General features: G+C 39.0%; 1 protein-coding gene across 10 annotated transcripts in view; it reads right to left on the bottom strand.

The window, feature by feature from the left end:
• Erc1 (ELKS/RAB6-interacting/CAST family member 1) overlaps window positions 1-23,148 on the bottom strand; it is a 442,275-nt gene that overhangs the window by 350,616 nt on the left and 68,511 nt on the right. For all 10 annotated transcript variants that reach the window (XM_074076350.1, XM_074076353.1, XM_074076356.1 and 7 more), the window contains exon 3: window positions 1,003-1,419. In XM_074076350.1, coding sequence (XP_073932451.1) covers window positions 1,003-1,419 — 417 coding nt within the window. The remainder of the gene's footprint in view (window positions 1-1,002; window positions 1,420-23,148) is intronic.

Raw genomic sequence — 23,148 nt, 5'->3', positions numbered from 1 at the left:
ATTTAATTAAAAATTAATTTAAAAAAGAAATAATACAAGAATATGTAAATAAAAATGACGAGGTAATAGCATGTTTTAAGTTTTGCCATCTATTTTCTAAGTTTACTACAATGGATTTCCTGTGTAATAAAATCATGTTAAAAAAAAAACTATGAAGTTCTTCAAAAATAAAAATGCCCCAGCTGTAACTAAATATTTCAGACTGTTTTACAAAAGGAGAAATTATGGAACAAACTACAAACTTAGAGGTATTTTTTTCCAATTACTATTTTGCTGCTTTGGGAATATATCAGTTTTTTTAAGTCTTCTTCACAATCATTTAAAAAAAGGATTACTCAGATTTGTACTTATAGTTTGAGGATTATCCCCCATACAAATATTACCTTAAAGTCTGACCATAATTACAAAATAAGATGAATTCTTCCTTTCTTACAATGAGCCATTATCTAGAAAAGTCCCAGGGGTCAGCTCAAGTCAGAGCTTCCTCTAAAATATAAGCTTTCCTAGCTGCACCTGCATGGTAGCCAACAATTTCTATCATCTATCTTTTATAGTAAGGCAACAGTTTCCAAGGGAACCACAGGGCAAACATCCTGTGCTTCCAAGGACTTCATAAACACACATAAACTGAAGTAATGGCTTGCTTTCTCTTACTAATGTTTTAAAATTACACAGTAGTAAGCTACTCTGATTCTTTTGTGTTGTCTCTACAAACAAGAGACAAGCAACAAACCAAGAAAATTCTGTGCCCCTCTACCAACAAATGAGTCCCTAGAAATCAGAGGAAGAGGGGGACAGTTATCAAGCAACATATAAGCCAGATGATGTTATCTCATACAAGGGAGCAAATCAGAATAAAATCCATGAAGAACTGAAATACAAAAGACAGAACTCCCATCCAGTAGCACAGTAGAATATATAAATTTATCTAGGCCAAGATTCTGATTAACAATGGAAAAGATGATCAATAAATGCTAGGAGTTGAAAAAAGCAGTCACTCACCTCTCTCAACATATTGTTCTCTTTTTCCTTCTGCTCCAAAAGGCTTTCTAGGTGGTGGACATGCATCTCAGCCTCTGCCAGCCGTCTTGTTCTCTCATGGTCCTCCTCGGTAGCCTTGGCAGAAAGCCCTTTGCTCTGCAACATCTCCAGAAGCTTCTTAATTGACTCATCCCGAGCATTCAGGGTTTGCTTCTGAGTCTCAATACGCAACTCCATTTCCTCCAGGGTCTTCCGTAGAAGGAATAGCTCTTTGGCCTGCCGCTCATGCTCAGCATGCAGCCTTTGGAAGTTCTCTTCCGTCAGCTCTGCCACACAAGGTTCCCCGGTCCTGCTGCTACTATCTTGCTGAAACAGCTGATTCAGGTCCCTCTGGATTCGCAATTCATCCTGAAGAGCCTGGATTGTCATCTGCATGTGCTAGAACCAACACACAAAACACACATTAGTGCTCCCTTCCAGTGGCAAAGACAGAGCATCTGAGAAGAACTTTTTCTGCTTAACGTTTTTTTAAGAAATGATTGAGATGCACTGCACAATACCAGAATTTAACTTGTGTTTATTCCCAACAGGAAACAAGATTAGTATGGCAGTCCCCCACCTTGCATAAGCCATAATAAAATTTAAGAGATGGTTCAAAAAATTAACAGAAGGTAAGGTATCATTTTTAATTTTTGTGTTTTCATTTTAACAGAAGGTACCTTGTGTGAAGGGGGAAGACACAAGACATCTACAGGGATATGAACAAAATCCATTTTTAAAAATTCACCACACAAAACGACATAATTATTGCAAACATTTTGCCAAGTGCTTATTATATAAGATTTATATATAATTTATATATAATTATATATAAATTTATAATTTAGAATTATAAGAATTGTGCAATTAATTCATTTAATCTTCACTATGAATATCTACTTTTTTTTATATTGTGGCAAAACACTATCTGAGTGTGGTGATACATGCCTATAATCCTTGCAATTAAAGGACTAAGGCAGGAGAATCAAGTTTTGAAACTCTGTCTCAAAAATAACAACAAAAATCACTTACCACAAACTCTTATCTTCCTACATACTTTCAGTGCATAACATGTTACTGTTGACTGCAGGTACAACAGCTTATTTATACTGCTTAACTGAAAGTTCATGCACATTGATCAGGAATTCTCCCTCTTCCCTTCCTCCCAGCCCTTGGCAGTCACAATTACACCTTCTGATTCTGTGAGTTTGAATATTTTAGATACTTAACACATGTACTATTAATTTCAATTTTAGGGACAAGGACACTGGGCTCAGAGCACATGAAGTAACTTGCCCAAGATCACAAGATGATAGAGCTGACATTGAAATTAAAGCGATCTTCATAGCCCATTGACATTAGGACTACCAAGAGGTGAGAATGTAACATGAGGCCTAAAAAAGATGTAACAGTGCTATACAGGTGAAGACTGCAGTACCAGCGAGTAATTAAACAAAGATGCTGATCTGGTTCAACTACCTAAATGTCGGAGAGGGCAATTCACTGTATCTCTAATGAAGGTATGTGCACCTTTAGTCCAAGTAAAGTAAGGAAATTCTACCATACTACACAAAGAATTCCAAAGGGCTGTTACATTAAGAATATTATTTTTAGGAATGCAAATGGAACAATAAAAGATCATTTCTTCCATGCAAGAGACTGATCTTAAGAAGACCATGGTCCAGGCTGACCTGGGCAAAAAAATGAGATCCTATCTCCAAAATAACCAGAGCAAAAAAGGATGGAAGCATGGCTCAAGTGGTAGAGCACCTGCCTAGCAGGGCAAATCCCTAAGTTCAAAACCCAGTACCACAAAAAAAACACCTTCACTCCTTAATATTTGAGGCCTTGGCAGTGTGTGATAGTGGAAAGAACCCTACAACAATCCAAAGACATGAGTTTACATTCTAGCACTCACACCAACTAGCTCTGAAATTAAGGCAAGTCATATTTCTGGATTTCTGTTTCTTCCTATTTAAAAACACATTATAAATACCTGTACCTCCTTTTCGCAGACTTGATAATCAGGAAATCTTTGTGGTTTATGTTTAAAAACATATACTGCTTAAAATTTTGGGCAAATTGAAAGCAGTGACATACGGTCTCAGGGAAATGACTTAGCAAATGCACAAAGATGAATACACAAAGATACTCATTGTTGCCAGGTGTGGTGCTGTGCAGTAGGATCACTGAGGCTCAGGCATGACAAGCCAGAGCTACAATAGTGAGACCCTAACTTAAAAAACAAGACAAAAAATTACATACTTATATTTATTCATAAAAACTATGGTCATATATATTATTTGTAAGTATAAAAAAAGAACATTATATAGCAGCAAGAACAGGATGTTGGCAATAATGATATTAAAAGTGTACACACACACAAAGCCTGAAAAGATGTAAACAATTACCAATGGCTATCTCTGTGTATGTGTGGCTTCTGATTTTTCTTATGTTTTTTTATACTGCCTAAATCTCCTACAATAAGCAGATAATCTTTTGTAATATCATATAATCTTATTTTCACCTAAAAAAGAGAACTACACTTCAGAGATACACTACAATTTGCTACTACTTCTGTAGAAATAGAGGAAAGACTATTTATTCTTTTAAAAATAAAACTATTCCTTGAAAGTTATACAGGAAATGGCTAGTGGTAAAGTTCATTTAAAAATACTAGAATAAAAATATGTATGGTGGTATGCACCTGTAATCCCAGCACTCAGGAAGCTGAGGCAGGAAGATCATGCGTTTGAGGCCAGCCTAGGCTACAGAAGCTAGCCTAGGCTATATACTGAGACTGTTTCAAAACACAAAACAAAGCAAAGGAAAACAAAAAAGTACTCAAATAATTGAGGAGCAGGTTGTAAAAAGACTTTATTATAATATTTTGATGCTTTTTGAATTTCTTTCTTTTTTGGCTGAGCTAGGGATGGAACTCAGGGCCCCGTGCATGCTAGGCAAACACTCTACCACTGAGCCACACTCCAACCCTTGAATTTTTTTAATAACAGTTTTTCAGATATAATACTCATACCACAAAGTTCACCTGTTCAAAGTACACAATTCAGTGGCTTTCAACATACTATAAGCTGTACATCAATTACCACTAATTCTAGAACACTTTCATCAGCCCTTAGAGATACTCTGGCAACTCTCTTAAATTTTGAGCCATGTGGATGTATTACTTATTAAAAAAATTAAAAGAAAAATGCCTGCCAATGTTTATCAGCATTAAAAAGGAAAGAAAGAGGGCTGGGATGTAGCTCAGTGGTAGAGCGCTTACCTAGCATGTGTGAGACCCTGGGTTTGATCCCAAAACCAAAACAGAAAAGACCAAAAAAAAAAGCTGAGTACAATGGCTTAAACCTATAATCCTAGCTACTCAGAAATAGAGATGGGGAGGATCACGGTTTGACACCAAACCAGGCAAAACCTCGTAAGACTCCATCTCTAGCAACAACAAAGCTAGGCATAGTGGTTTGCACCTATCAACTTAGGTACACGGGAACCATAAACAAACATAAATAAATAAAATAAATAAAGATTATAGTCCATGCCAACCCAGGCATAAACATGAGACCCTATACCAAAAATAACCAAAGGACCAAAGGCTACGGGTATGGCTCAAGTGACAGAATGCTTGCCTACCCTGACATATGCTATAATGGATGAACCTTTTGGTTATTAAGCTAAGCAAAATGAGCTGACAATACCAGACAAAAATGACATGATCCCACTTAACCTAGACAAACGTACAGAGAGAAAGCAGACCAGGTATTGCAAAGGGCTGAGAGGAGTGAGCACTACTACTCAATGAGTGTAACATCAGTTATGCATGTTGTACAGACAGATGGTGTTGACAGGTTCACAACATCAATGTACTCAAAACCACTAAACTGTACACCTGAAAATGCCTAAGATGGTGAATTTTGTCATCAGTATTCTACCAGAAAAAAAAAAATTAAGGAAGAGGGAAGGTACCTCCCATAGAATTCTAATTATGGGTATTAAATAATTTACTTCATAATACTACTGAGAACCACGTATGTTGGTGCTCATTTTTCACTATTGCAAAAGGCGTTATTTGCATATTTCTCCAATTTTTTCTAAGAAAATACATAAATGATGACTGTTATCACCATCATTTATGATGACTATGATTTGCTGGACCAAAAGGTATGCACAATTACAATTTTAGGACATACAAATTATCTCCAAAAGAGTCTGTACAGGTTTAAACTTCCACCAAACAATGTCTAGGGGAGGCCATTTCCCCATATGCTTGACAACTATGGGTATTTTACGTATTTTCAGCCCAATTTCTATTGTATCAATTAGTGCTGTGTATTCCTCCTTTTGTGACTACACTGTTCTAGTTCTTTGACTCTTGTTACTGGGACTTTTTTCTTAATGTATGTTAAGAATTCTTTCTATTAGGAAAATAATCTTTCACTTCCTGAACATGTTACAAATATTTTTCCAACCTGGTCATTTTTCTTTTAGGATCATTTATGATGACTTTTAAGTTGCTTTGAAGAGAGTTTTGGGGGTTTACATGTATGTTTTTTCATAATGTTGAATATTGAACCCAGTGTCTTGTACAACCTACAAAAGCACTGTACCATTGAGCTGCAACCCCAGTCCCTGTTTTTATTTAAATGCAAAGACATCTACACCCTTTCTTTATACTTTTGAGTGTTATTCTTTTAGCAAGCAGTGAACTTTTATTTCTGGTACTTTTCAAACTCTTGAAAGCACCACTTTTTCTATGATTTTGGTTTTTTTTTTCTTTTTTTTATAAATTTTGATGGTACTGGGATTTGAACACAGGGCTTCATACTTGGTAGGCAGACACTCTACCACTGGAGCCACACTTTAGTCCATTTTGCTGTGGTTATTTTGTAGATGGAGGGTTCTCAATCTATTTGCCCAGGCTGACCTGGAAATGTGATCCTCCTAATCTCAGCCTCCCAAGTAGCTATGAGTCACCAGCACCTGGCAGCACTGTTTTTTCTTACCAAGAAAAAACTTATAGTAAAATTATCAGGTATTTTAATTTACAAATATGATTTTTAAACCATTTAACTGCCAATATATCTTAAGATTTTTAACAGCAACTGTTAAGATTCAATAATAGATGTACCAAAATGCTGATTCTACCAGGCACAGTGGTGCATCCCTGTAATACCAGCACTCAGGTGGCGGAGGCAGGAAGATCACAAAAGTTCATAGTCAGTCTGAGCCACATGAGACCATGTCTTAAAAAAAATTAAAAGAAGAAAGAAAAAAAAAAGCTGATTCTCTGAAACCTATTTTCCTTTTTCACCCTTGATATTCAAAAACTCCAGGCATTGTTCAGTGAATTTATTCCCAAAGGAAAATATCAGAAAAATTCAACAGGGAAACTGATTTCTAGGAGCAAGTATTCCTCCTGTTTTGAACACTGTCATTGACTCACTGAAGTAGGGAGGAGTATATGTTGGTTAAAACTAATAGTTTCACTGACACATATGACTAAATAAATGCTAACAAATAAATAAATACCATGGCCATTTCCTATCCCAGTGGAAAAAGGAAGTACTGCTCACACCCAGCTACTACAGATCTAAAACAGTGTTCTGATAGCCTACTTTTTCCAATGAAACAGAAAACAATTTACCCTCTTCTTTAGATTACAATCAAGCTAGCTTTATTTTATAAAAATTGTGGCCAATGACCTTGGAAGAGGAAAAAAGAAGCAGAGAAACAGCAATGTTTTTCTTTCCCAGCATATTTTTACAGAAGGTAAAATGAGGGCTCAAGCAGGAAGGTGCTTGTTCCACAAGCACCCAGGCCCTGGGTTCAACCACTGGAACTAGAAAGATAAAATAAAAAGAAGGAGAAGAGAAAAAATAAGCATATTTACACACCTCAAGTACATTTAAAAAGATTCCCTGAATTCAGTGGAACGATCTCAGTTGCAAAATACTAAAATTTCTATTGTGAAATTCTGCTCCTGTCACTGCAAAATGATCCCACATTTCAAATTTTATGCCAAAACCTAAAGTCCACATTTTGCTCCAACAGTGAACCTGATTTGGAAAGGCTTAAAAAGTAGTTTCCTGATAAAAAAAAAAATTTATCTGCAAAAACAACATTAGATCACAGTCCCTCATATATTTTTGATAAATAGAGAAGTTCTTCTGAGGCAGAACTAATGAACTATCATTACAGCTTTTGGAACAAGAGAATATTTTGATTCTGTTTATGCTATTCCAGAACTAACTAAGCCATGCAGTTTAGAGATATTCTTAAGAGAAAAGAGCATTATGGATACATGAAAATGGTCATCACAAACACAGACAACTCAGTGTAACATTTTAAAGTGACCAAATTCAGAGAAAGTGCCAATACTGTAGTAGCCTGTTATGAACGTTAGGGCACTGGAGCTTGAACTCAAGGCCTCACGTATACTCGGCAGGCACTGTACCACTTGAGCCACTCTGCCAAGCCCTTTTGTGTGTATGTGTGTGTATGTGTGTGTTGGGTATTTTCAAAATAGGTTCACTCAAACTATTTGCCTGGGCTGGCCTCAAACAGCTATCTTCCTGATATCTGCCTCCTGAGTAGCTAAGATTACAGGCGTGAGTCACCATCACCAGGCTAGAATGTGGATTCTTTAATATTGGACTTATGTACCATAGCATGATGACTTAAAGTAAAATGAAGCTTACTTAACACGTGTGTTTTCTCTGTTAGGCATATCAGTCGTTTTCCATTCAAAAATGTGACATCTGGTGCCCTTTCCACTACAATTGGGGACCATCTGGGAGAAGAGGTTGAGACAAGATCTCACCATGTAGCCCAGGCTGGCCTGAAACTCACAGTATAGTCCAGGTTGGCCTCGAACTCTTGATCCTCCTGCCTCAGCCTCCTGACTGCTTAGATAAGAGATGTGAAGCATGAAGTGTAAAGATCAGCCAGGGAAAACATGAGACCCTAGTCCAAAATAACCAAAGCAAAAGGGTTAGAGGCATGGCTCAAGTGGTACAGCATCTGTCTTGTAAGCACAAGGTCCTGAGTTCAAATCCCAGTGCCCATAATAAATAAACAGGAAGGAAAGCATGGTTCGGTAAGCTCTCAGAACATGGAGAACCCTATTCTAAGGGCACCTTGGGATGTGACAGCCTTCAACATTCTGTCATTAGGGCACTTCCTGGTGACAGTGTGTTAACGCTGAGCCTGGTCCTATTGGAGCAATGGCATCAGAATCACCTAGTCAGAAATGCAGACTCCACAACCCCACTCTAGCCCTTCAGGAAACTCTGGGGGAGGGGCAGCCTGTGCAGGCCCAGGGTCTAGGACACTGCACAAAGCCACCCTATTGAGGTGGTCCCGCCCATGGCTGATGGCCCACAGGAGGACAGAGCCAGGCTGGCTAGCCAGTAGGATCTCATTCCTGCCTTCTGTAACAAGGAAACTTTAAGTTATTTCAGTCCTCTGCCCCTCCACTTTCTGTCTGTAAAAATGTGCAGATTAACAGAAAAAAATAGTGATGAGAAAGTGCCTAGTGTACAAAAGGCCCTCAGTAAATGCTGGCATCCTTTGTTTCTTTCCCTTTCATTATTCCTTACTGAATAAGATAGGAAAGGGAAGGAGAAAAACTAGGTTTTTGTTTGCTTTGTTTTTAACAGTACTGGGGTTCAAACTCAGGGGCCTGTGCTTTGAGGCAGGCAGTCTACCATTTGAACTATACACCTCCAGCCCTTTTGCTTCAGTTATTTGTTTAGATAGGGTCTCATTTTTTGCCCAGGTGCAGCCTCACATCCTCCTACCTGCAGCCTCCCATGTAGTTGGAACCGCAGGTGTACATCATTACACCTGGCTTGTTTGTTGACATGGGTGAATTTTTTGTTCAGGCTGGCCATGATCCTAGAGGGACCTTTTTTTCTCTCCCTTAGAATAGAATTTAGGGTTTTATCTCAGAGTAAATTGTTTATTTGTTTATGGTTCTGGGAATCCATCCCATGGCCTCACACATGCAAGATGAGGGCTCTCCACTGCACCACACTGCCAACCCAGAAGAAACAACTACTATCAGTTTCATCATTACTCTCTCTACCTATAAGAAAGGCTGGAACCATGCACCAGTGGCTCATGCCTGTAATCCTAGCTACTTGGGAGGATGAGGGGGTAAGGATCTGGGTTTGAGGCCAGCCTGGGCAAATAGTTCCCAAGACCCCATCTCCAAAATAACCAGAGCAAAATGGACAGGAGGTGTGGCTCAGGGTAGAGCGCCTGCTTTGCAATCAAAAAGGCCTGAGTTCAAACCCAGTCCCACCAAAAACAAAGTAAGGCTAATACTCTGGTCTTCGTGTAGCTCCAGGGAACAAAACACACCAATGCCTTTGAAAGAGGAACTCAGAATATTTCACTATGTTCTTTCATCTTGATATACAATTAAAAACCAAGTCCTCTGGACTCGTTCCATTCTGCCTGTTTGCCTTCTACTCCACAGTGTCTTCTCCCAAGGAACTAACTAAGAATTCCTTTCACTTGTCTTGTTAGGGGCCTTCAAGGTTTTCTCTGAACAATGGGTGAGTACAAGGTCCTGCCACCCAGCCCTCCCAGCACCCAGATGTAGCTAAGGGAGAATGCAGCCCTCAGTTTGCCAGCCTTCATCCTGACTGTGCAGACAATGAAATCAAACATAGCCCAGTTATTGTGTTCAGAGACTGAATTCTCCAGGTTGGAAGGGTTTTCCCCTCTGAAATTGCCTGTGTGGGTTCCTGCTACGGTTTGGATATGATTTGAGTGTGTCCCCCAAAAGTCCTCGCGTTAGAGGCTTGGTCTTCACGGTGGGAGGTGGGAGGTGCTAGGATCATTAAGAAGTGGGTCCTAGGGCTCGCAGAGTGGCTCAAGTGGTAGAGTGCCTGCCTCGCAAATGTGAGGCCCTGAGTTCGAACCCCACTATTGCCAAAATAATAATAATAATTAAAAAAAAAAGCACAGACAAGAAGTAGGTCTTGAAGTCATCTGGGGGTGTGCCTCTGGAAAGAATGTAGGACCCCAATCTTTCTCTGGCTTCTGGTCTTACAAAAGGTTCTCTGATTCCCACATGTGCTCCTGCCATGATGCTGGCAAGCTGATGCCAGCACCATACCCTTGAATCTCCAGAACTATAAGCTAACTAAACCTGTTTTCTTCATAAAGTTGCCCAGTCTCAGGAACCTCATTGTAGTAATGGAAAACTGACTGACACAATTCATCTGTATCAGGAAGCACGGTCTTCCTGATCATAAACTTGCTGGAGTGACCTTGCAGACCTGCTGGGACTGCCATTGTGTAGAATGGTTTCTTCTACCCTTGGCTCCTTTCCCCAGACACTAGTTATGCCCAGTAAGTGAGCCACCATTTACAAAGAGGGAGAGAGGGGTGCAATCTTGGAATTTTAGCGCTAACAACAAGGCAGATTTTATTGGCAATAACTAATTGTCCTGCTTTAAGTGAGGGGAATTCCTTAACACAGGTGTCAACAAACCTCACCAGCTCACGCCAACTCACTTTTTCTTTTACACTTCAACTTAGACTCTGTTTCAGCTAGAAAAGCCTGATTTCTGTCTTTCTCTGTGCATTTTCCTCCTCTGAAAATAGAGTTGGAGGAAGCTGAGACCTATGATAGAGAAAGGGTTTGTCTAGATTGAACTTGGTCCAGGTCTGCTTCTTAGCATCATACTTCTCATTCCTACTCCTAAACTACTGTCTCTACTACCCCAAACCTGGCCTTTTCCTTTTCACCAGAGCCACCTCTATTCCCTGCTACTCTGGAGGCACAGGTAGGAGGATCAAGGTCCTGAAAAACAAATTAAAAGCAGAAAGTATTAGGGCATGGCTCAAGTGGTAGAGCGCCTGCCCAGCAAGTGGGAGGCCCCGAGTTCAGGCCAAATCTCTCTTGAAGATTCATCTCTACACCAGGCGCCAACTGGTTCACACCTATAATCTTAGCTACTTGGGAAGCTGAGATAGGGAGGATTGTAGTTCAAGGCCAGCCGGGACAAACAGTTCTCGAGACTGCTTTCCCAAAATAACCAGAGCAAAATGGACTGGAGGTGTGGCTCAAAGTCGTAGAGCACCTGCTTTGCAAGCGAGAGGGCATGAGTTCAAATCCCAGTACTACCAAAACTAAAAAAAAAATCATCTCTTCAAATCTTGACCTCATGGGTCCTCATCTGGCTGAGTTACTCCATTTTTTCTAAGATCAGTGTAAAATTTAGACTACAGGATCATAGAAGTTTCTGCCTCAGAGGATCATCTTAATTTCAGCCACATGAGTAGTCAGATCGCTAAGCAAGTTAAGGGGCAAAGCCAAATCGAAAACCCAAGCCTTCTAATCCTCAGCATGGAATTCTTTTTACTACACGGAAATACCTATTCATGTTGCTTTTCTGTCTTTATGTCCTCATTTCATGATGCCTGTCATCGACACCATCACCATCACCATTCCTTCAGTTGTCCCCAGTAGGCTACTCTGTAACCGTTACTGGCTGCCCGACTCCTTAACTCTTTTTTTTTTTTTTTTTAAATATCCTGGCTAATAATAAGTCCTTCTGAAGCATGTAAACATACAAATTAAGGGAATTTTAACAATACAAGATGAAAAGGGTTTATAATACTTACTGAAGTCACCCTGGTCAAGCTCCCAGCTTCCTCAGGCTATTTTGTGTTTACTTTTTGTTTAGTTTTTTTGTTGACCCAAGGCTAGCTATGAACTCACAATCCTCCTGCCTCTGCTGGGATTACAGGCCTGGGCCACCAGGCAATTTATTTCATTCTTTCTTTTGTGCTGCCACAGCACTGTGCATATTCCTAAAATACCACTTACCAAATGATTGCAATTTATCTTTGTATTTGCCTTCAGTTAACTTTCTAGGACCTAGGAGTATCATCTTTTTATCCTGGGCATAACAGAGTACTTGACAAAAGTGTTCAATAAATTTCTGACAAAGATCAACTAAAATCAAATTTTGAAAAATTTTTCTGAAAGTAAATAGCTACTATAAAGTAGCTGCAATTCAAATATTTGGAACATTTTATCTAGTTGTAAAAAAAAAATTCACTTAGCCAAGTGCAGGGACTTATGCCTGTAATCCCTGCTACTTGGGAGGATCACAGTTGGAGGTCAGCTCAGGCAAAAAGTTAGCAAGACCCCATCTCAAAACAAGCTGGGCATGGTAGTGCACATTTGTCATCCCAGCTATGCAAGAGACATGAGGATCATAGTACCAGGCCAACTTGGACAAAATACAAGACCCTATCTGAAAATTAACCTAAGAGCAAAAAAGATCTTGGAGGCATGGCTTAAGTGGCAGAGCACCTGCCTAGCAAGCAAAGGCCCTGGGTTCAAACCTCAGTAGTGCTCCCCCCACCAAAAATAAGTGAATTACTCTTCTTCTGCAACAATTTGTTCTACACCAGCCAATAGAAGTAATTTGATCTTAAATCCAGACTGGCCAAAATACAAAACAATACTAATAAAATTGTTAATCATATATTCCACGTTTATTCAATATTTGCTCTGACACAAAGAAAAGCATTCTCAGATAATTAACCATCAACAGTAATTTTTTTAGTACCAAATAACACATGTAAAAAGAGTAAGAGCAGGGTGCTGGTGGCTCATGTCATAATCCTGGCTACTCAGGAGGATCACAGTTCAAAGCCAGCCCCAGGCAAATAGTTTGTGAGACCTTATCTCGCAAAAACCCATCACAAAAAAAAGGGTTAGTGGAGTGGCTCAAGGTATAGGCCCTGAATTCAAACTTCAGTACCGCAATAAATAAATAAATAAATATATACGTACATACATACATACATACATACATACATAAAAATGGGAGTGAGCTGGCATGGTTGCACAGGCCTAGAATCCCAGCACTGGAGAAGCTGAGGTAGGAGGGTCACAAGTTCAAGGCCATCTTGGCCAGCCTGAACCCCAGAAGCTAAAATAGAGGAAGTGTCTCTAAGATAATTCATCTCTCTGCGATTGTTACAACAGTGCTTTTTTTCAGTTGGTGACAGGATTTGTTTTCTGCACAGCAAGGCACACTGCCAGCTCTCAAATACTAAATCAAAGTTCTCAGACTGACCTACATGTCAACAAGAGGCACATGAACATACAAGAACCATACCAGAGCTCAAATGGATGCATTAAATTATGCAACATTCTCACTGTGTATTTTAAGGTTATTGAGAAAAGTTATTATCTTCTAAAAAAATGATGTCAGAGTCAAGAAAATTACTAAGCAATTATACTAGAGTTCTAGAAACTACTCGCTGCTACTAAAATCAGGAAAAATAAGAGTATCTATCTTTGTGTTCTGAGAACCCTGCATGTAAGATATCCCAGGGTAGCAGCAAAATCTGGAAGATAGGTTTAGACATAATTCATCTTTATGCCAGCAAAAGAATAAATAAGAATGTGAGAATTCTCTCCTTCTTTCACTCCTAACTTATCCCCTAGTCCTTCCTTCCCAGATCAGGCATCACCTCCTGGGGCAGTGTGCTCTGCACCCCCATGCTGAATGAGGTGAGCCTTCTCACTCCTCTCCGTATGCTCTCAGCATGCCTCTCCTGCTGCACTTACATCACATAATCACTTTTATCTCTAACTTCTCCACCAAACTATGTACCTGTGAGGATACTAACTCCTACTTACGTTTGAACCCCTCAACATACAACGCCATGTCTGGCACACAGGTGGCCCTCAAAAAAATGTTTTAATGTTTACTAAATCAATATAGTTAATTTGTTTTATTAATCCTGTTTCATCTTGCCACTTTCCTAGCTACACTGATAAGAAATTTTTAGATTTAGGATGTGTTAGGGGTTTCATTCTCTTCACACATGCACAGCATCTACCTATCACCTTTCACATGTTGCCTTTCCTTTAACGTCTATCAAAAGGCTTGAACTGGGAAACCAGTTCAAACCAGTTTCTAGGATTCTAGGAAATTTATTACATTGAGCTCATTCATCCATAGTTCTCATGCGTCATAAGGCAAGAGGTATGTTGAGAATATCTTTTTTCCTGATTTCTGAGTAAGAAGAAAGAACACACTGATCTTGTGACAAATCACAGAAAGCATCAGGCAGTCAGGATGACCACACAGGCATTGTCTTCTCAAGAGTAGCAACAGGATTCAATTTGCTAGTATATCCTTCCTAGAAATTAGCTCGATTTAACCATTGGAGAGTCCTGCTAATACAAGAGTAAACTAGGGGGAAAAGGCAGTAAGAGAGAGGAAAGAATTGATGGAAGAAGTTTAGAAACAAAAGAGGACATTATCCCAAACCATAAATCACAATAGTAAAAATCTCATTCTAAGCAAGGTCAAGATCTATGAGATTCAGTCCACTAAAAATAATCTTGAAATTGCTTTTGTAAAAATTCTTAACAGCAAAACCAATCTCCATAAAGGTCCTATAGCAATCATTTCCATAGGTACTAGCTTCAGGATGCCCAGCAGTAACAAGCAAGGGCAGAAACTACAGGGGATAGAAAGACAATGCTCTTTCCTGCAGCATTTTATTTATTTACTTTCGTTCATTCATTTATGGTGCTGGAGATTGAACCCAAGGTTTCATGCACGCTTAAGCAAGTGGTCCTCAAACAGGCTACATCCTCAGGCTCTAACGGGTTCGGTTTTATTTTTCCCTTCATTCTCAAAAGTTTCAAGCATCTGTAACAGAGGTAAAAAGAGGTGTACACGAGTTCCACATCTGCTCACTAAAATAATAGTATCTGAAAAGGAGGCAAAAGAAGAGTTAGGTGGTAAGAATCTGCTATGAAAGGGTTAACAGCCCATCTCTTGACAATGAGGTTACTGGGAATGGATTTTGCAAATGAACACAGACTGGAGGCAAGAAGTTCACTTTCTGGGGGGGGACATTGAGCTGCAGCACACGTTGTGCAGGTGACAAGGGCCGAGCCCAGCAGAGTATATCAACACTGAAGACACTATGGACTCAGAGCTTATTGGAAGCTATGGAATTGTTCTGCCCTACCCCTAGCCCTCCATTGAAAAGAGACAAAGAAACATGATACTAAGGGAAGATACAGAGACCATGACAGTATCACAGAAAAGCATTCATACAAAGGGCAGTGTTTACAGTACATTCACATAACTATTATGCCAAAAATAGTAATGATAAGGGTGAAGCCAAACAAAATTACTTATAAAAATAATTCTCTCTGGGGAAGAAACTATCATAAAGAATTAAAGAGCATCAGTAAACCAGAATAAGCTGGCCAAAATTATTTGCATACTTTTCAAGATAGCATTTTTAGTAACATGCCTTTCTATAAAAGTTAAATCCAGCTATTAAAACAATTCCAATGAAAGTGACTTCAGTAGGGCACTAGCAGACTATAACAGGTAATCCACTACAGAAGATGAACTGATTGCAGATTAGTACATAGTGTACAAACATGCTTGCCAATATATGGTACTGCATGAATTCCCACTACATAAGTAAAATAGAGGCAGTCTACTAGTACACAAAATAAACCGCCAGCTAGTTCTTCTAATGTAAGTCTGGTGTAGAATAACTGTTAGCTTATTAGTACTCATGAAAATTTTATGAAGAATTTCCAACCAACGCATACTTTCATTAAAAGTGCTGTTGAGGACGGGAGGTGTGGCTCAAGCAGTGGAGCACCTGCTTTGCAAGTATGAAGCTCTGAGTTCAAACCCCAGTCCCATCAAAGAGAAAAAGTGTTTATAGGTAGGTGTGGTGGTACACACATGTAACGACAGCACTCGGGAGGCTGCAGGAGGGTTATGAATTTGAGGCCAGCCTGGACTCCACAGGGAGACCCTGTCTCAAACAAACAGTTAACGAGTTAAGTTGTGGGCTGGAGGAATGGTTCAAGTGACAGAGCACCTGCCTAGCATGTGTTCAAACCCCTGAGTTCAAACTCCAGCACCACAAAAAAAAAGAGTTAAGCTGTAAGGATCACACTGTTAGTTGGAACACTGGTTCTGGGGGCTACCCAATGTGTCAATTCTTGTTTTGTTTAGCTCATGTAAACTCTACTAAATTTAATTTAATGCTAAGGAATTTTCCTTTTAATATCTCTTAATAGAGCCTCTTAATCTCCAACTCTACACATCCTCACCTACTTTTCTCCACCATCTCTGGTAAACGGGCATATATATGACAGAAGAAAAGGTGTGAAAAGGTCAGCATATGGGATACTGATAGACAAAATGTTATAGTAACTATCTACAAGAAATGGGAAACTGAGTGCTTTCTACTTTATTCTTCGTACTTTTCTGTGATGACTGAATTTTCATAATGAGCATACCATTTGTTTGTTTTGTTTTATGTCAGGGTCTCCCTATATAGTCCAAGCTAACCCAGATCTTGAGATCCTCCTGCTTCAGTCACTCTTTGAGGCTGGGACTATATACATGTACCACCAAACATGGCCCATTTTTAAGAATGTAATCACTGGCTTTATGCCAATTAATTTGAAAACTTAGACAAAATAGACAAATTCCTAGAAAAATAAAATTTACCAAAAGAGACTAAAGAAAAACAAAAAAAAACAGCAAATATACAGCCTCTAGAGATTATATGATGAGTTAATCTTCCCCAAAAAAGAAATCACCAGGAACTGGCAATTTTTCTTGCAAATTCTGCAGCACACATACAATTCCAAGTTAATACAAACTCTTCAAGTAAACATAAGGTAACAGCCTCACCAGATTTTATGAGGCTGGAATAACTTTGATACTAAGGCAGAAAAGTAAAGTAGAAGCTGTATGTGGTGGTATATGCCTGTAATCCCAGCACTGAGAAGGCTGAGGCAGGAGGATTTCAAGTTTGAGACCAGCCTCAGCTACACAGTGAGTTGGAGACCTACCTAAGCTACACACTGAGACACTGTATCAAACGGGTAAAAAAAGAAAAGTAGGAGAGAGTCAGATACATGTCAATGTGACTTAGTAACATACTCAAATGAGGAAAAAATACAATGGTTTAAAAAAAAATGCATCATGACCATGTTAGACCTCTACCTGGGATGTAAAGTTAAATTAAAAGAGGAAAACCCACACCAAGGCCATGAGTTCAAAACCCAGTACTGCCAAAAAATTAAAAATAAAAGAGGAAAACCCTATAGTTATCTCAAAAGACACAGAAAAGTGGGAAATTTCTCAACATCTATTTGTGGTTTAAAAAACAACAAAAAAAACCCTGTCCAAACTGGACTACAAGTTCAGTTCGCTGACCTAATTAAGAGTACCTACCCCAGACCTACCACCAGTGGAGCCACAGCAGAAGTATCCATTTTAAAATCAGGAATAGAACAAGGCTATCAGCGATCATCATCATGCTAAACATTCTTCTACCAGTGTGGCAAGATAAGAGAAGGAAATAAAAACTATAAGAACTAGAAAGGAAGACAATCATTACATAGAGATGATATGATGAAAAATAAGGAGAAATTGTGGACAAAATTTAAGGACAAAATCCTTAAGCATTTGAAAAGACTGATGAATAAAAGATCAACATGTAAAATTTAATTCCATTTCTCTACATAGAAACAAATCCTCAAAACATAATTAAAAAGAAAAGAGCCAGGCATAGTGGCTCATGCCTGCACTCCCAGCTATTTAGTAGAAAGATTTAGAGGATCATATTTCAATGCCATCACAAAGAAAAAGTTAGTGAGACACCATCTCAACAAAAGGCTACGTGTGGTGGTACAACCTATAATCCCAATAAAGTGGGAAGCAGAGGTAGAAGGATGGAGGTCTGAGACCAACCCCCGCAAAAACTGCAAGAACCTATCTGAAAATAAATAAATAAATAAAGCAAAACAGATGGGAGCATGGCTCAAGTTATAGAAGCCTGAGGCCCTAAATTCAAACTCCAGGACCTCAAAAAAGAGACACAAAGAAATTGAAGGGACAGCCGGTGGTTCACACCTGTAATCTTAGCTACCCAGGAGACAGAGATCAGGAAGATCGTGGTTCAAAGCCACCCAGGCAAATAGTTCATGAGACCATATCTCGAAAGAACCCATCACAAGAAAGGGCTGGTGGAAAGGGTCAGGTGAAGGCCCTGAGTTCAAACCCCAGTACCACAAATAATAATAATAGTAAAATAAAAATAAATGGAAGTGACAGACAGCAGTGTATCTTCAAATCTACCAGTCATTTAAATTTTTTTTAATTTAATACAACATAATGGGGTCAGATATCCAGCTTTGGACTTTTATTTTTATCTATAGAAGCATTAATCATGTAGCATGAACATTTGGTAGAAAAGGATATAGATGCTATTTCATTAAAATAAGCCAAATGCTATAGTCCCAGCAACCCAGGAAGTTGAAGAAGGAAAATCATTTGAGCCCAGGAATTCGAGACCAACCTGGGCAACACAGTAAGACCTTGTTGCAAAATAAATTAATCAGTAACTTAAAATAAATAAAATAAGCCAAATGGGCCAGGTGCAGTAAGGCACACCTGTAATCCCAGCTACTGGGAGGCAGAGATCAAGAGGCCAACCCCAGCAAAAAGTTATCAAGACCTCATCTCAACCAATAATCTGGGCATGGTAGTGCACACCTACAATTCCAAACTATGTGGGATGCATAAGAAGAATTGTGGTTCAGGTCAGCCTGGGCAAAACCACAAGACTCTACCCAAAAAATAACAAAAGAAAAAGGGACTAGGGGTGTGGCTCAAGGAGGACAGTGACTACCTAGCAAGCACAAACCTCAGTACTGCCAAAAATAATAATAAATAAAATAAAACATAATAAACCAAATGACCCTGCATTTAATTCCACCAATAAAGAATCAAGGCAGAACAGCATAGTGGCACCTGTAATCCCAGCACTCAGGAAACTCAGGCAGGAGGCTCCTCAACAAGTTGGAGGCCAGCCTGGACTATAGAGTGAGACCCTGTCTCAAAAATAAAGAAATAAAGCAAGGTGTTCTCAAAGAAAGCTGTGAATTATGAACTACTTCAGCGGCCCTGACACCTAGCTCTGAGGAATGAAAGATACTTAAAAGAACAACTACTACTCATGGAATTTTAAACCTTCTCAATACCTTATGAGTCTCCATATAAACAAAGATCCCCTCAACAGAAATAATCCTTTGTGTTTTGTTACTTAATGTCATTTTCAAATATTTTAGATTACTTAAGGAGGTGTACATAAAAAGACCACCTTCACCCTCTATGTACAAAAGAAGATGAAAACTCCATTTAAAAAATTAGTCTATCTAATTGTATTATTCTTAGACTAAGGAGCCAAAAAAAGCAATTGCATATGAAAGAGAAATCAATTAATTTATAATGCTGGTGTATATTGATGTTTTGTTCATTTAAAAAATAAAATCATCATAATTAGCATAATATGCTAATTTAAAAAATTTTTAAAAGAAAAAACTTATCACTAAAATCACAGCTTTAAGGGCTGATGTAAGCCACCAGTGCCCAGCATTTTTTCCCTATCTTGGTGCCAAAATTTTGATCTCAAAGATTCCTATAAAATTACCTTAGAAAATATCTAAGGACGCTGAAGATTTAAAAGCCACAATAACTAAGCTTCCCTCTGTCTTTTTGTATTTACTGCACGAAATAAAATTTCCTTGTTGTATTAAGTATCTGAATAAAAAGCAGTAGTCATACAGGTATATCTGAGTTGTTACTGGTGTTCACAGTTTTTGAAACCAAATATATATGAGTTGGAAGACATGGTTACATAATTCTTTTTTTCTGACAATTTTTAATAAATTTATTAGTACCCATCCTAAAGGAGAAATTACTATTTTAAATGCAGTTTCCTGTTTAACCTAAAGGTGCCTAAACACTAACAAGAAAACTTAGGCTGGGGATATAGCTCAGTGGTAAAGCGTTTGCCTCACATGGATAAGACCGTGGGTATGATCCTCAGCAAAGGAAAGTGAATAAATAAGAAAGATTAAATAAGATGTTCACACAGGAATGACTTAATAATTTTACCTAACCTAAAATATTTCATTTTTATTTAATGTAAATGTAAGCAAAAGAAAACTTGAATTCCAAATTACAGAACAGCCCGAGAATTTCACTTTATCCTGGAGGAGAAAAACTAACTCCACAGTCTATGTTAAAGCCTGGAGAATGAGATTCTGGCAGGACACTGGCCACTCTGGGAGTTCCACCATCACTGACAATGACTAGTAATTAATATGAAAGAGTTCATTTCAGATAATAATTTCAGACAGAACTACTGCTGAAAAACAATCTTAATCAAAGGGTGAAGAATGGAAGGATTTTCCTACATTGACTGAAAAAATATTTTTGATACCTACTATCTGACAGGCATTATGCTCCTAGCTAGAGATACAACAGCAAAATAAATATGGCCTCTCTCCACATAAAGGTTATTAAGAGTTGATAAGATAATCATTAATCGAACACTCATGATAAAGCTACAAATTCACGGTACTAAGAGAGACTGTCCCAATAGGACCTGACCAACTGTGGGAGGGTTAGGGACAGCTTTCCTGAGAAAGTGAGAACTGGGTGAGATTTAAAGAGTGAGTTCACTTCTGTAAGCTGCAGCATCCAACCCTCATCTGCAAAGGACACTATAAGACATTACCAACATTCTTCCTGTACATGCTGTGATTGTCTCTATGCATTGTCCACTTGATTGGATTGAAAGCTGTCTGGTGGGATTGGTAAAGTACACCTCTTGATATTTCTCTGAGGGCGTTTCCAAAGAAGATTAGTTCATGAACGCTATGATTTCATTGGTTTAATACAGTGATGGATAAAAAAAATCTAAATAGATGACTGGGAGACGGTGGAGCCAGTGGAAGGGTGGAGGAATGAGGTCACTGCAGGCTTTTTTCAAAGGGCAGATCTTTCTATATGCTTACTCTCTGTTTCTTATCCACCATGAGCATGTAGCCTCGGCCACGTGTTCCCGCCACCATGATGCTCTACCTTACCATGGTCCCAGAATCAACGGAGCCAAGCATTATGGACTGAAATCTCTGAAACCATAAGTTAAAATAAATCTTTCTTAGGGCTGGACTTAGTGATACATGCCTGTCATCCAAACTATTCATGAGGTAAAGGTAGGAGAATTCTGCTCCAAGTCCTGGGAAAACCCTCAAGACCCTATCTAAAAACAAGCCACTGAGATTTTCCAAGATGGCAGCTAGAGGGAGGAAGCAGAAAGCATGTCTCCTAAAGTGAAATCTTGGAGAGATGCTGGAGACACACCTTGCAGGCAAGGCCACCGAGAAGAGGCAAAACTTTGACCCCTCCACACCTCCAACCTGCACAGAGCATCTCCACGTCATGTTGAATGGAGAAACCAGGAGGGGCCTGGGGCCACCGACAGTCGCCTGCACCCAGACAGCTTGGGAAGATGTAGACAAGGTGAGCTAAGTGGTATGCGGTACGCCCACAGTCAACCCTGGGACAGATCAGCATAGCCCCCTGGACAGACCAACTCCCACTGGGGAAAAAAGAGAAACTGAGTAATAAGCAATAAGAACAATAAAGACAGGTAGCAAAGAAGGTGGGGCGCCCTGAGCACCGAGGAGAAGGGGAGGGGAATCCCTCCTGGAACTGTAAATAAACAAGCCAGGCCTGGCTGGTGGGGAGGGAGGGGGCAGAAACCAGGATGGAGGTGGAGGGAGGAAAACTCCATAGGAGAGGGGGTAAGACCCACCTCCCACATGAGTTGTAAACAAACACGCAGGCCTGAGAAAGCGGGTGCAGTGTCACCTCCCCCAGTGCTTGGAAAGGGAAAAGCCTGTACAAGTGGCATCATGCACAGAACTCTGAGTAAACAAAGCCTACTGGGCCAGGTGAGTGCTAAGCTCACCCCACAGATCTGCATAAATAACGCCTCCAGCAACAGCAGGCTGACAGCAGCGGGCAGGCAAACCACAGCTGCAGATACCACTCTCAGAACTGTCTCCAGAATCTTTTTTTTCTGTCTCCCTACCTTTGATGAGAAAACAACCGAACTACACCTGCATGCTGAAAAACTTATTGAAACGGTATTGCATTTGAACTTGGAACACGTTGTGGGTTTTTTAATTTTATTTTGTTTTTTTGGTTTTTGTTTTGTTTTTCTTATGTTACCCCTTTGATGAGACAACTACAGAACAACATCTGAGGCACCATCTCCAGGATTGGAGACTGAGGGACGAACACCAAAATTATTAAGACTGAAACTTCACTGCATTTGAACATGGAGGTTTTGGTTTTTTTTTTTATTTTATCTATTTTTTATATTTTTATTTCTTATTTTATATTTTACTTTATATTTTTACATAGATACATTTTTTTCTTTCATTCACATTTTTTATTTTCATTCTTATCTTTATTCTTTTTATTTTTTATTTTCAATCCTCTCTCTGTCTCTCTAATGCCTTTTCAGCTTACTGTTGATTAGTACACTGTCTCTCCCTGTTTATATCTTTGAAACTTATTTTGTTTGTTTCTTTGTTTTGCTTTTTGTTTTTTTTTTCTACTTGATTGTTTTTCCCTTTTCCTTTAACTTCTTTGCTTTCTATCCCCTCTCACCCTTCCATTCTAAATATCACTAGTGCTATTATTACGGACAGAAAATACTTAATTGCACACAGTATAGAGACAATAACAACACCAAGGGCAAGGACGGGAAGACAGAAAAAACAGGGAAACAAGTTTCCCCACAGCAAAAAATTAGTACAGGAACCAGAGGGAAATGAAGAAAACAGATACTCAGATCCAGACTCCAACAAAATGAAGATAAACTATGCCAAAGGATCCAATGAGGCCCACAAGAATAAATTGAAAGAAGACATACTACAGGTATTCAATGAGAATTTTATAGAGATGATACTGGATAGGGTCAACCAAAATGTACAGGAGACACTCAAGAAATTCCAAGACAACAAAAATAGAGAATTTGAAAAAGCAAAAGAAGAAATAAAGGAAACAATAGAAGCACTGTATGAACCCCAAAGTGAAACACAGAACACAATTAATAAAGTGATAAATGAACTCAGGACAAAAACAGACAACATTAAAGAGGAAACCACCCAGGATATGGAAAACCTCAGAAAAAAGAATGAAA

This window comes from Castor canadensis, chromosome 6 (assembly GCF_047511655.1).
Source record: "Castor canadensis chromosome 6, mCasCan1.hap1v2, whole genome shotgun sequence".
In the NCBI taxonomy this organism is placed as follows: Eukaryota; Metazoa; Chordata; class Mammalia; order Rodentia; family Castoridae; genus Castor; species Castor canadensis.
Note: the sequence above shows the minus strand (reverse complement) of the source record. Positions and strands in the feature narration are given on the sequence as shown.